General features: G+C 54.9%; 1 protein-coding gene across 13 annotated transcripts in view; it reads left to right on the top strand.

Annotated features, from left to right (window-relative positions):
- GATAD2A (GATA zinc finger domain containing 2A) overlaps positions 1–11,521 on the top strand; it is a 132,035-nt gene extending 120,514 nt beyond the window's left edge. For 9 of the 13 annotated variants that reach the window (XM_023229580.2, XM_023229575.2, XM_023229577.2 and 6 more), the window contains 5 exons: positions 1,637–1,916; positions 3,054–3,352; positions 3,917–3,991; positions 4,280–4,475; positions 7,920–11,521. In XM_023229580.2, the coding sequence (XP_023085348.1) occupies positions 1,637–1,916; positions 3,054–3,352; positions 3,917–3,991; positions 4,280–4,475; positions 7,920–8,050 (981 nt within the window). In that variant the 3' untranslated portion in view covers positions 8,051–11,521. The remainder of the gene's footprint in view (positions 1–1,636; positions 1,917–3,053; positions 3,353–3,916; positions 3,992–4,279; positions 4,476–7,919) is intronic. The other 4 variants (XM_023229584.1, XM_023229582.2, XM_023229574.3 and 1 more) reach the window with 3 other exon arrangements.
- Positions 11,522–14,268: the final 2,747 nt, after the last annotated feature.

Here is a 14,268-nt window from a genome sequence, read left to right as displayed (position 1 = left end):
TTTTTTTTTTTGAGACGGAGTCTCGCTCTGTCGCCCAGGCTGGAGTGTAGTGGCCGGATCTCGGCTTACTGCAAGCTCTGCCTCCCGGGTTTACGCCATTCTCCTGCCTCAGCATCCCGAGTAGCTGGGATTACAGGTGCCCGCCACCTCGCCTGGCTACTTTTTTGCATTTTTTAGTAGAGACGGGGTTTCACCGTGTTAGCCAGGATAGTCTCGATCTCCTGACCTCGTGATCCGCCTGTCTCGGCCTCCCAAAGCGCTGGGATTACAGGCTTGAGCCACCACGCCTGGCCTTTTTTTTTTGAGATAGAGTTTTGCTCTGTCGCCCAGGCTTGAGTGCAGTGGCGCGATCTCGGCTCACCGCAAGCTCCACCTCCCAGGTTCACGCCATCCTCCTGCCTCAGCCTCCTGAGTAGCTGAGACTACAGGAGCCCTGCCACCACGCCCGGCTAATTTTTTTGTATTTTTGTTACAGACAGGGTTTCTCCATGTTAGCCAGGATGGTCTCGATCTCCTGACCTCGTGATCTGCCTGCCTGGACCTACCAAAACGCTGGGATTACAGGCGTGAGCCACCACGCCCGGCCCCACCCGTGACCTTTTATCCAGTCCTTTCTGTTGTCTTTGTGCCCTGAGGGTGGGCACAGGCAGTCAGTGGCAGAGAAAGTGGTCTGCTCCTAGCAGGGCTTGGGGAGGCAGTGAGGGGAAGGAGTAGGGGAACTGGCTGGTCAAGGGTGACCGAGGCCTGGGTTTGGTCTCAGTTGCTGAGGGGCGAAGAAACCCGCAGGCCGGTCTCTGGGAGCCTTCGTTGTAGGGTGGGACCCTGGAAAGGCATCCTGGACACCCTGCGCCCCACAGTGTGGCGTTTGCAAGTCACTGGGTGTGTCCATTTTCTGAGGGTGGGGTGCACAGCTTTCCTCATATTTCCAGAGGAGTCCTCAGCCCCCAAAAGCTAAGAACATTGGCATGTGGTCAGTTGTGGGTTTCGGGGAGAGCCCCATCCAGCAGTTGTGGGGCTGGTGGAGACAGTCAAGGGTCTGCTTCTGGGATCCAGGCAGGACTGTGAAGTGGCACTGGAGCAACGAGGACTAGGTGGAGGGTAAGGGGAAGAGGTTGGCCTAGGAGCTTCTTCCCCTATCACCCCATAAGAACTCGGGGACTACCTCAGACATTAGCATCCCAGGGGAGCACGTGCAGAGAGGCTCATGGGGGTGCTGCAGTGAGCACTCATACCCTGTGAGAAGGCAGTAGGCCAGGCCGCAGCCAGAGGACGGTGGCCCTGCTGGGCAGGGTGGTGACCACCAGAACCTGGTGACAGCCACGTGGGTGCCCTCACATTCACATGACGGAGCGCAGCAAATTATAGATTTTAAGTGTGTGCGGTGTATCTGGTAAACCTTTGCGTGCGTGTGCAGATGAGCAGTCGCCTCCTAGGATGGTGTGTTTCTCGAAGCTCTCCCTGCTGCCCTGGCTTCTAAGAGCCTGTTACCATGGCTGGGTTCACTTTTGTAAGGATGCCATCGTCAAGGGGACTGGTTAGTCAGTGCAGTTGAAGGGACCTTGGGCATGGGGGCACTGGGGAACATTCCTCTGGGCAGGCACACAGAGCGCCCTGACTGAGTTCTTGTCTCCCAAAGCCTACCCCAGCATCACTGAAGGGGACGACAGCCACCTCCGCTCAGGCCAACTCCACCCCCACTAGCGTGGCCTCTGTGGTCACCTCTGCCGAGTCTCCAGCAAGCCGACAGGCAGCCGCCAAGCTGGCACTGCGCAAACAGCTGGAGAAGACGCTACTCGAGATCCCCCCACCCAAGCCCCCAGCCCCAGAGATGAATTTCCTGCCCAGCGCCGCCAACAACGAGTTCATCTACCTGGTCGGCCTGGAGGAGGTGGTGCAGAACCTACTGGAGACACAAGGTGCGTGGCCTGGACCCAGCGAGGTTGCTTCCGCCTCTGGCCTCCAAGGGTGCCTGCCCCCTGGGTTCTTTCCAACACACAGCAGAGGCTGGGGCAGGGCTGCCTAGCCAGGAGGGTCTTGGGTGGGCTTGGCAGGAACACCATCAGTGCCACTGTGGAGTCTGGACACTGTCCTCTGGTTGGGGCCTCTGAGAGCCAGGCCCTGAGAGGCTCAGGGCCCAGGGGGACGGGCAGTAGTGGCCTCCATGATGTTGGCGTGTGGTGGAGTACAGGTGAGGGTGCACATCTGCGGGAGACTGACCGGGTTGGCCTCCACAATCGGCTCTCAAACCAGTGTGGGGTTGTGATGCACAGGCAGAACCTTCCAGAGCCTCGAGTGCTCCCAGCTTCTGAGGAGGGAGAGGGACAGCTCACCCCATTGCCCCCGCCTGGGCAGGCTCGCACAATCACCCTCTTCAGGGGCAGTGTGGAGTGCACCTTGTCCTGGGGGATTTAAGAATAAAAGGGCATCTACGGGGTGATCAACACAGCATTGCAGACAGCCAGGCGGGTGGATCTGGGTGGCCGAGTCGGCCCCCAGGGAGCCCCTGCTCCCTGGACGTGGAGACCAAGGATGTTTCTGCCCACAGGTTGAGGTGGGGGTGACACGAGTAGTCCAGGAGGCTGAGTCCTCTTCTGGTGACTGCATCAGACCCTCAGAGCAGAGGAGTGGGCAGGACTGTGAGGGGCCCAGGGCAGGGGCAGTTTCCTCCTCAGGACATGGGACATTTGGGGGTACCCCCTCCTAAGAATGAACTGAGCACCTCAGCACCCACAAAGCACTGGCTGGGTGACTTGCCTGTCACCCTTATTAACTCGTACATAACCTAGGGTGCCCACCACATCGAGGCACGGCCTGGCATAGTCCTTGCTGGTCCTCAGTGGTATCATGTCCAGCGGTGGGTGGGACAGGAGGCCGTTTTCTGAAGCTGTTCGGCCGTGGCTGGCCCCATGTCCACATGTCATTGGTGCCCAGTAGGCAGTTGCAGAACGAACAGACTGCGGCGACTGAGGCTCCAGCATCCTGGGCTCGGGGCGGCCAGGGCCCTAACTGTCATCCTGTCTCTCTGACGTGAGCCACGTGCTGTCTGCTTGCAGCGGGCAGGATGTCGGCTGCCACTGTGCTGTCCCGGGAGCCCTACATGTGTGCACAGTGCAAGACGGACTTCACATGCCGCTGGCGGGAGGAGAAGAGCGGCGCCATCATGTGTGAGAACTGCATGACGACCAACCAGAAGAAGGCGCTCAAGGTGGAGCACACCAGCCGGCTGAAGGCCGCCTTCGTGAAGGCGCTGCAGCAGGAGCAGGAGATTGAGCAGCGGCTCCTGCAGCAGGGTGTGGCCCCTGCACAGGCCAAGGCCGAGCCCGCCGCCGCCCCACACCCCGCGCTGAAGCAGGTGAGCCTGGCCTGCTGCCGGCAGCACCAACCCTGGGAGGCAGAGGCCGTTCTGCGATCCGCCCCGCGCCCGCGCCCGCGCCCGCGCTGCGCCGCCTGATTGTTAACTGCGCATCTAAATTGCAGTTAATGGTGGCGTTGGGCGGTGAAAACACTAATTTGCAGTGTCTTTAGATTTTGTAGCTCTCACTCACAGGCTGCCGGCTGACAAGTACTGCTTGTCTCCAAGGACTTTTCTGAAAGCCACGTTGAGATACCAAAGGGGCGTTTGGAAGAAATGTTCTTGCTAAATTTGGAGAGGAACAAGTTTGAAATCAAGTTTTTTGTTCTCGTGTTGTTTTATTTTAATGTTTCTCCTTCCCACCCTCTGTAGACCCGAAGCTCCCTTTTGGCAATTTTTGTCTTCTTGGAAGTTCTTTGCAATTCACTAAACACATTTCCTCAAGATCCCCACGCGGCGCCTAAAGTCCCTGGGGGACGGGCCTGTCCTGTGGGGCTCCCCCTCGGTCACTCTGGGCCAGCCAGCGGACGGCACTGACTTCGCTTTTAACCCCCATTTGTGTAGGTCATAAAACCCCGGCGTAAGTTGGCGTTCCGCTCAGGAGAGGCCCGCGACTGGAGTAACGGGGCTGTGCTACAGGTCAGAACCGCGCCGGGCGCCGGGAGCCCCGCGCCCCCACCGCAGCCCGTGACCACGTCAGTCGCCGACTGTCACGCTGCCTCTTCTATCTCTCTCTCCCTGTTTCTGTTTCTCTCTCTCCCCTCCCCCACCCCTCTGTGTAACTTACCTGGTCTCCTGATTTTGGACTTTAGGGACCCCGTGTGGGTGGGAAGAGGTCAGCCAGAGCAAGGAGAGGCTGCGCTGAGTGTCTCGCCCGCTGCTGTCTCTTTCCCTGTGTGAGCCGTAGCCCCCCTCTCTCCACTGCAGGCCTCCAGCCAGCTTTCCCGGGGTTCGGCCACAGCTCCCCGAGGTGTCCTGCACACGTTCAGTCCATCACCAAAACTGCAGAACTCAGCCTCGGCCACAGCCCTGGTCAGCAGGACCGGCAGACATTCCGAGAGAACCGTGAGCTCCGGCAAGGGCAGCGCCACCTCCAACTGGAAGAAGACGCCTCTCAGCACAGGTGGGTAGCCTCTGCAGGACTCCCCAAGGGACCTACCCATTGCAGGGTCCACCCTTCCTTATCGTAAACAGAGGCACATGTGCACCCTGTAAACACTGGAAGACCTGCTTGCCAGACTTGCTTCCCAAGCTCGACCTCCTCGGACTCTGGCTTTCTCTCCCGCCTGTAACCAGGACACCCTGAAGAAGTGACAGCCGCAAGCAGATAGGAAATAGTAACTACCCTCACTCTCTGAACCCAGGCTCAGCCTTTGACCCACAAAACGTGGGCCAGGCCTGGTTCAGAGGGTGCCCCCACAGCCATCCACATGGACTCTTGTCAGCACACACCCCTGTCTTGCCCACTCAGGGTTCCCCATTTCTCTTTGTGCCGCAGTGAACATCCTTTTTTCTGTCATTGTGCCATCCATGCTGCGGTCACACCGAGTGGTGCAGAGTAGAACAGTAATGCGGGGCAGGGGGTGCGCCCAGGGCAGGGGCCGGGCTCACCTAAGGCAGGTCGTGGAGGCCTTGCCGGAGACGATGTTTGAAGAACAACCAGTGGGGTGAAGGCCCTCGAGTGGGCTCTCCTGAGTCAGCTGCGGTCCCACCATCCCTGGCATGGTCCCGATGGCCTGTTTATTTTCTCACGTATGTGCTAACATTAGAACAAAAGTTTAATATTTATTGTGTCCACCAAAAATGGGAAAATAAAAGGTGGTTAGGAAGGGCCAAGTTATGGAGACGGGCACCCTCTGGGAGAGGAACCAAAGTATCCTCTCCACATGCACCCTGAAGCCTGTGACCCTGCAGGTAGAAGAGGACAGTCATGAGGCAGATCCTAGGCAGAGTGGGGGAGCCTGAGAGCCTGCTGAGCCTGCTGAGCCTGCCGCTGTCCTAGGTGAGGGGCGTGCCCAGGTGCCAGGCTCTGCAGGAGCAGTTCAGGAGAGGGCAGATGTTCGGCTGCAGAGGAATGCAGGCAGCCTGGACAGTTGAGTGCGCTGTCATCAAAGGAGCCAGCCAGACATTCTGCTCAGCAGGTTTAAGACAGCTAAGGACTCCCGGGCTGGTCAGAAATTACTCTTGTGGGAAGTTTGAAAGTAAAAGAAAGAAAGTAGAAGTCTAGCCGGGCACGGTGGCTCACACCTATAATCCCAGCACTTTGGGAGGCCGAGGCGGGTGGATCACGAGGTCAGGAGATCGAGACCATCCTGGCTAACATGGTGAAACCCCATCTCAATAAAAATACAAAAAATTAGCCGGGCGTGGTGGCGGACGTCTAGTTGCAGCTACTCAGGAGTCCGAGGCAGGAGAATGGCGTGAACCCGGGAGGCGGAGCTTGCAGTGAGCCGAGATTGTGCCACGGCACTCCAGCCTGGACGACAAGCGAGACTCTGTCTCAAAAAAAAGTAGGAGAGGTCGATAAGTGTGTGCGTGTTGGCACGGTGGTGGAAGTCATCTGGAAGCCGTGTGTGTGTGTATGTGTTTGAAGTTTGAAAGGGAGCATAAAGGCATCAGTAGTTGCTATGTCTAATGGTAGGATTAGAGGGAAAAGAAATAGTTGAGAGCGCTGTTTCCTAAAAGAGTTACCCCGAGGGTTTCGAGAGAGTGCCTGGCAGCACCCAGTTGCCAGGTTTCTGGAGTGCTGCCCTTGCACATAGGGATGGTTCCTAAGAACATTTGACCTGGGAACACTTCTTCCACAAGATGTATTAGCCACCACTAAAAATACTCTTAGGGCCAGACGTGCTGGCTCTCACCTGAAATCCCAGCACTTTGTGAGGTTGAAATGGGAGAATTGCTTGAGCCTAGGAGTTTGAGACCAGCCTGGGCAACATGGTGAGACCTTGTCTCTACAAAAAAATAATTAGCCAAGCACATGGCGTGTGTCTGTGGTCCCAGCTACTCAGGAGGCTGAGGGAGGAGGATCGCTTGAGCATGGGAGGTTAAGGCTGCAGTGAGCACTGATTGTGCCACTGCACTCCAGCCTGGGCAAGAGTGAGACCCCATTTCAAGGGGTCTGGGGCAGCCCTTACCCTTTGGCCAAAAATCCTACGTGTGCTGGGTGGGGGCATTTATTTATTTTCCAATTATAAAAGTGATATTTGTCCATCATGGAAATTTGGAAAATACAGAAAGAAAAGACTGTGGCAATGGGTTTTCCCCTGTGTCTCCTCTTCCCTTGAGGGTCCTTTGTGGAAATGTGTGCCTTGCGTTGACTAGTTTGTGTGTTAATGAGAGACCCTTACTGTAAGCATTAAAATTTGAGCTGAGGCCGGGCGCGGTGGTGCAAGCCTGTAATCCCCAGCGCTTTGGGAGGCCGAGACGGGCGGATCACAAGGTCAGGAGATTGAGACCATCCTGGCTAACACGGTGAAACCCCGTCTCTACTAAAAAATACAAAAAACTAGCCGGGCGAGGTGGCGGGCGCCTGTAGTCCCAGCTACTCGGGAGGCTGAGGCAGGAGAATGGCGTAAACCTGGGAGGCGGAGCTTTCAGTGAGCTGAGATCTGGCCACTGCACTCCAGCCCGGGTGACAGAGCGAGACTCCGTCTCAAAAAAAAAAAAAAAAATTTGAGCTGGGCACAGTGGCTCGTGCCTATAATCCCAGTGCTTTGACAGGCCAAGGCAGGAGGATTGCTTGAGGCCTGGAGTTTGAGACCAGTCTAGATAATGCAAACCGCAAGACTTCATCTCTACAAGTTAAAAACAACCACCACCAAGAAAAAAAAAAAACACTTGAGGGTAGCAGATAGGTTTTTTCCTTTTTTTTTTGTTTTGTTTTTTGTTTTTTGTTTTCTTCTTGTGGAGACAGCTTCTTGTTATGTTGCCCAGACTGGAGTGCAGTAGCACGATCATAGCTCACTTGCAGCCTGGATCTCCTAGACCCAAGCAATCCTCCCACCTCAGCCTCTGGAGTAGCTGGGACTACAGGGATGTGCCACCATGTCCAGCTGATACTTTTTAGAGATGGGGCCTCACTGTGTTGCCCAGGCTGGTCTCCTGGCCTCAAGCGATCTTCCCGCCCCAGCCTCTCAAAGTGCTGGGATTCCAGGCTGAGCCTCCACGCCTGGCTAAGATAGTTTTTCATGGCTGCATAGTATTCCATCCTGCATTATTGTCCTGTTGCACACATTTGTTTATGGTTTTCCACTGTTATAAGCAGCACTGCGGTCAGTGCCTTCATTTCTGTAAACACAGGTAGCTGCTGACCCTCTGATGATTGCCCTGCACTTGGGATTACCTTGGCAGGACCTGGAAATGTCAGGGCCATTGAGTTGCTACCTAAATACTCTTCAGCTCTGGGGCCTGGGATTTGAAACGTTGATTTAGTGTGGGCAGCTTCGCAAGGGCTCCTGGGTCCTTAGTGTGTTTTGGGGCTGGGGTCTAGACAGGTGTGACTGGGTTCCTCCCAGGAGTCCTCCTGACGAGGGCCTTCTCGGCTGGTTGTTCTGTTCTGTTGCAGGCGGGACCCTTGCGTTTGTCAGCCCAAGCCTGGCGGTGCACAAGAGCTCCTCGGCCGTGGACCGCCAGCGAGAGTACCTCCTGGACATGATCCCACCCCGCTCCATCCCCCAGTCAGCCACGTGGAAATAGTGCGAGCCAGGCCCCGTGGAAGACGGGCTCCCTCCTCCCCCACCTGGCCCCCAGTCTAGAAGGACCCACTGCACCACCCTCCGCTGGCTCGGGAAGACACCGTGCCAGTCCCAAGAGCAAGCACCGGCCGTGCTGCAGAGGCGAGACCTCAATTCTTGGCTGCGAAGTTTCATCAGGGCTGGGGGGCTGGTGCCACCTCATAGGCAGACAAGGATCATCGCTGGGGGACCTTTCCCGTGGGCTTTCTTCCTTTCTCTCTTTGCCTTTAGTTTGCCCGACACCAGCAGAAAAGTGGACCTTGGGGGCTGGTTCTGCTCCCGGCCCCCTTGTTCGGCCCCTGCCGGCACACGGGCGGCTCACCCTGGACACTGTGACGCGCATGGGCAAGGCCAGCGCCCGGGGCTTCTGAACCGAGCGGGGCGTTTCGTTTTGTTTTTGCTTTTCCCCGTCTTAGGCTCCCGATCTTTGACTGCCTTCCCATGGCGATCTGTAAGTTGAAAGATTTTTTTTTAATCACCTCATGATGATGGAGTTAAAAGTAAACCGTGCAGACCCTGGGGTCCCTGTTGTGCGCTGCGTCGTCCCGCTGGCCCTGTGCCCTGGAGGGTGGGCGGCTTATGGTGCCACAGCCCCTGGCAGGGACGGCCGGCCCGCCCCGGTAACTGATGGACAGATGCAGGATGACCGAGGCAGCCCTCGCTCCAGCTGAACGCTTCCACTGCTGCTGGTTCTGGAGACCCCCGCCCCCGGACCTCCCAGACTTAGAAGAACAAACTGAAGAACAGACCCAGCCAGAGAAGCAGGGATTCCAGAAGCTGCCCACGAAGGCCAGAAGCTGCCCATGAAGGGAGGAGGAGAGGATCTGGTCGGCAGCAGCCCCGAGCAGGAAGCTGGAGTGGGGACTGTTGCGGGGTTTTTCTGTTGTGGTTTATTTTATTAAATTCTTTCCTTTTTTCTATTCATTTCGATGGACGCAATCTTAAGCCACCCTGGCCTTGTTTCTAGCAGGTGAATGTGCACAGGTGTGTGCAGGTTGGGAGGCGCCGTCCAGGTTTGCAGCGAGCCGCTGCGCACACGACTTCAGGTTTTCCATTTGGGTCTAGTTTAGAACCTGTCCTTAAACCTAGGGGTTGCTGTCAGGATTTGCTTTCAGACTTTTTTTTTTTTTTTTTTGGAACACCCTTTAGAGTCTACAAAAATGTTTTAAAAGGATCAGGTCTGCTTTTAGTTTCATTTTTGTTTCCTGTCCCACTCTTTAAAAACTGGATCTATGAGGAAAGGCAGAAGCCGTTCTGTGTCTCCTTCATGCTGGGCTGGCTTCTTGCTGGTGCGAGGGCGTCCTGTGCCCACGTACATGCGTGTGTCTCCGTGAGGACTGGGTTCCACCGGTCCCAATTGAGCTCCAGCCCTGGTTTTTCTACCCATGCAGTTAGGGAATTTAATTTAATTTTTTTTTTTTGTAGGGCCGCCGCCTTCAAACACAACTGCTACAACGTTCTAATAAAGGCTCATTTAACCCCCCAGGCTCCTGTCGTGTGAATATCCTCAGTCTGTAGGAAACTTTTTTGATACACCATAGAAGACCTAGTTTTGGAAAATATGATCTAATTTTTTGTTGTGCAAACCCCCAAATTTCTCACTGATTTTTGTTTTTTTGTGCATAACTTGAATGGGCTGAAGAAGGTGAGGGCAGGGTGGGGAAGGGTGGCTTTCATTCCAATATCCAGGGATTTGGGGAAGAGGAAGGAATTTGATGTTTTTTGGGGTGGGAGGGGAGGGTGTGTTTTTTACACCAAAAAAAAAAAAAAAAAAAAGGAGTATGCAAGCATTTCTATTCCTCGCATTTTTCTGTGTGCCTGGCAAATAAATACCTGTCTCCTACGACCCTGAGCTGTTGGCCCTCTCTGTTCCACGACAGGGGCCAGATCTTCCAGCTCCTCCTGGAAGGAGCACCCAGGCTGGCTTCTTCCCACTGAAAGCCCTGCCCAGCGAACCAACCTCAGTTCTATGCAGTGGCTGGGGAACAGGCATCCAGGCCAAAGTCACCTCTGCGTGCTGCAGCTTGGGTCAGCTGGGTCTGACCAGGGGGCCAGATCCGAGCCGCACCCGCCGGCCCTCAGCCCTAGCTCCAGCTCCTGACCTCTCCCAGCCTGGCCCGGCTGTCCCTCCAGGGCTGATGACTGTCAACCCGTCCTTATGGACTGCTGCCCCTTGAAAGGGAGAGGGTCAGCCCCAGGTCCCCAGGGAGTATTCCATCAGGGACAACGTACATACTGTGATACAATTTTTTTTTATGGTTTCAGGGGGCAAAAGTGTGAGATGCCTTAATCTTTCCTTCATTTCTGCTGTCTCGAGCACTCTAGCCCATTATTTCCTTTCAGTTCCTTGCAGCATAACCTCTATGATAAGCCCCAAGCGGGTTGTATGATGACGTTTATGATGTTCCAGGTGAAGGCATTATTAAGTACCTCTCTGGGTGTGGGGTTTGGATTCATCAGGATAGCTATTGATTGATGTTTAGGGTGTTCTACCCGCAGCAAAGCACACCCTCAAAACCCGCCAGTGCCTGGTCCTGGTCTCTCTTGAGAGCCCTACCAGGATCAGGTTCCTGCAAGCCGTCAGAATGTGGGAGCCCCCAGCCCAAATGATTGTAACTATCCCCTGTTATCTGTGACATGAACCTCCAACAGCACCTGGAAACTTCCTTCTGTCGGCTGCCCTGTAGACAGGGCTGAGGAGATCTCAGAGTTCACACCTCACCTGTTGCAGTGGAGACGGGGGTAGGGTTTGGAATGGCCAAGTGCCCTTGGAGCCTCCCACAGCTATGGCCGTCTTGACCTCATCCCAGGAACTCTACGGTGACATCAAGAACCATCTCTGACGAGGTCTGTAGCAGCCCTTCTCAGGGTGGAACAGCCCACAGTGCTAGTGGCTCCTGGTCTTTCCTGTATCCGCGGATCTTGGTGAAGCAAAAGCTTCAGGGCAGAGGGAATGGGGCAACCCAGTGGCAGCTCCACTGGGCCCCGTGGCTCCCACTCTCCTATTGGATGTAGAGGCAGGGGAAAGACTTCTCTATACAAATATTCTCATCACAGGGGTCGCCATCACAGAAGGGATGATCCTTGCTGCTCTGCCATAGGGTTTTTGATGCCGAGCTATGCTGCAGATGACGTTAACCTAAAGAACTTGGACTGAGCTTTTAAAAAAGGACAGCAAACAATTTTATAATCCTTAAAGTGTAATAGACGGTTACACTAGTGCAGGGTATTGGGGGGGCTCTTCGGGGGTGGAGGCTGTCACTTGTATTTATTGTGACTCTAAATCTTTGATAGTAAAACAAATGTAAAAAGAAATGTTTGCCACCAGATGGGAATAGAAGTTCCAGTAAGCAGGCTGGAATGGGTGGCTATACGTTGTATCACGAGGAAGTTTTAGACTCTGAAGGATAATAAATGGATGATGTGTCAACTGAACTGAACTTTTGTCCCTTCTGCCCTGGCTTCTCTGTATTGTTTCGTCCTAGCTTCCAAGGCAGGTCAGAGGGAGATGGAGGATGACCCTTTGTTAATAAGAGAAGCAAAGGGCGGGGTGCACCTGCTGCTGGGGCCTGATGGAGTCCCCACAGCCCCCTCCTCTGGAGCTTTGTGGCCAACTTACCCCATGGGCTGGGAGATAGGAATGAGAATCAGTGGGGACTGGGTGTGGTGGCTTACATCTGTAATCCCAGCACTTTGGGAGGCTGAGGTGGGTGGATCACCTGAGGTCAGGAGTTCGATACCAGCCTGGCCAACATGGTGAAACCCCATCTCTGCTAAAAATACAGAAATTGGCTGGATGTGGTGGTGGGTGCCTGTAATCCCAGCTAATTGGGAGGCTGAGGCAGGAGAATCACATGAACCCAGGAAGCAAAGGTTGCAATGAGCCAAGATTGCACCACTGCAGTATAGCCTGGGTAACAGACCATGACTCCGTCTCAAAAAATCGTCTCAGTGGGGTTTGCTCGTCTTTGCCTCATCAGCAGGGTCTCACTGTTGCCCAGGCTGCAGTGCAGTGGTTTGATCTCAGCTCACTGCAACCTCAACCTTCCTAGGCTCAGGTGATCCTCACATCTCAGCCTCCTCAGTAGCTGGGACTATGGGCATGCACCACCACACCCAGCTAATTTTCGTATTTTTTGTAGACACAATTTTGCCATGTTGCCCATGGCTGGTCTCGAAGTCCTGGACTCAAACAGTCCTCTCACCTTGGCCTCCCAAAGTGCTGGGATTACAGGTGTGCATCACCACACCTGGCCCCGTTTCTTGTCTTTGAAGCATCCCTGCCTCTGGCCTGGGAGCTGATACCTTCCCCACAGCTCCCAAGTGCCTGGTCTTACGGGCACAGAGCTGGTAGAGGACATTGTGGAAACTGAACCCCAGCCTGTCCCACTCCACCTGTGACATGTCTAGACTGGTGTCCCAGACACCAGTACTGACCATGATAAATTTTTTTGAGACAGGTTTGTTCTGTCCCCCAGACTGGAGTACAGTAGCACGATCTTGGCTCATTGCAACCTCCGCCTCCCAGGTTCTAGCGATTCTCCTGCCTCAGTCTCCTCAGTAGCTGGGATAACAGGTGCCGCCGCTACACATGCCCAGCTAATTTTTGTATTTTTAGTGGAGATGGGGTTTCACCATGTCGGCCAGGCTGGTCTCAAACTCCTGGAGTGATCCACCAGCCTTGGCCTCCCAAAGTGCTGGCATTACAGGCGTGAGCCACCGCACCCGGCTTATAAAAATTATTTTTTATTTTTGAGATAGGCTCTCACTCTGTTGCCCAGGCTAGAGTGCAAAGCGCAATCATAGCTCACTGCAGCCTCAAACTGGGGCTCAGGCGATCCTCCCACCTCAGCTTACTGTGTAGCTGGAGCCACAGGCTTGCTACAGGCATTTCTCACTTGGCCTGAGAAACATTCCTATGGGGTGCTGTCTCCTGGGCTTGGCTCTTGGTCCCTCGTGAGGCTCTGCTTCCCTGGATTGGGCACAGGCTCCTCAGTGCAGGTGGGGCAGATCCAAGGAGCAGTCCTGGGTCATGGTCTCAAATAGCTTCTCCAGCTGAGAAAATGGGACACTCCCCTCATCCCTGATGCCTCATCCCCAACATCTCGTCCTCTCTGAATTGAGCCTTGGGTCTATGGCCACATGGCAGGCAGAGACCCTGGCCCCTGCTCCCACAGATTCATTGGTAGAGGGCATGCACTATGCCCTGGGCCCTGGAGATGTGGCAGGAACTATCCAGACAGAAACATATCGTAGCACCTTGAGAGGAGGGCATGGGGTGACATTTTAGGCAAGTCTTGAAGAGGGGAAGAGTGCCAGGAGTCTGCAAAGCCTCAGAGATAGAAGCCAGCATGGCAGATCAAGAACAAAAAAGGCAGTGTGGTGGGACTGGGTGGGAAGACAGGAGCAAGGATGTGGGTTTTAGCTAAATGCAGTGGGAGCCTAGGGAAGGCCCTGGGCTCAGTCCTCCAGCCACGCCCACCCCCAAGCCATGCCCACTACCCCAAGGATGGGGTTTTGCCCCCATTTTCCAGATGGGGAGTCTGAGGCATGGCCCCAATTAGGAGCGGCACCCTTCGACTAAACCAGAGGGGCTGGGGGCTAGGTTTTCTTTCTTTCTTTTTGTTTTTGAGGCAGAGTCTTGCTCTGTTGCCCAGGCTGGAGTGCATTGGTGGGATCTTGGCTCACTGCAACCTCCACTTCCCAGGTTCAAGTGATTCTCCTGCTCAGCCTCCCAAGTAGCTAGGACTACAGGTGCAAGCCACCCATACCCGGCTAAATTTTGTATTTTTAGTAGAGATGGGGTTTTACTATGTTAGCCAGGCTGGACTCGAACTCCTGACCTCAAGTGATTCGCCTCCCAAAGTGCTGGGATTACAGGCGTGAGCCACCATGCCCGGCCCCAGGAGCTAGGTTTTCTACCTCCACTCTGATGTGGTCCAGCCAAAACTGGAGGCTAGGCACTGCCCCTCTTTTAGCCTCGGTTTCCTCATCTGCAAAACTGAAGGGGACAGGGCCATACCCTATTTGGAGGGATGAAGATAGAGCTGGCACTGCATCCCCAGGGCACCAGGAAGCCATTGACACTGAGTGAGCAGGGGCTGGGCATGCGGAGACCCACCAGAGGAGCAGCTATGTGGGGCTCATATGCAGATAGGCAGGATTAGGATTTCCTAATAG

This window comes from Piliocolobus tephrosceles, chromosome 21 (genome assembly GCF_002776525.5).
Source record: "Piliocolobus tephrosceles isolate RC106 chromosome 21, ASM277652v3, whole genome shotgun sequence".
Taxonomy (NCBI): domain Eukaryota; kingdom Metazoa; phylum Chordata; class Mammalia; order Primates; family Cercopithecidae; genus Piliocolobus; species Piliocolobus tephrosceles.
This window is presented reverse-complemented; position numbering and strand designations above follow the sequence as displayed.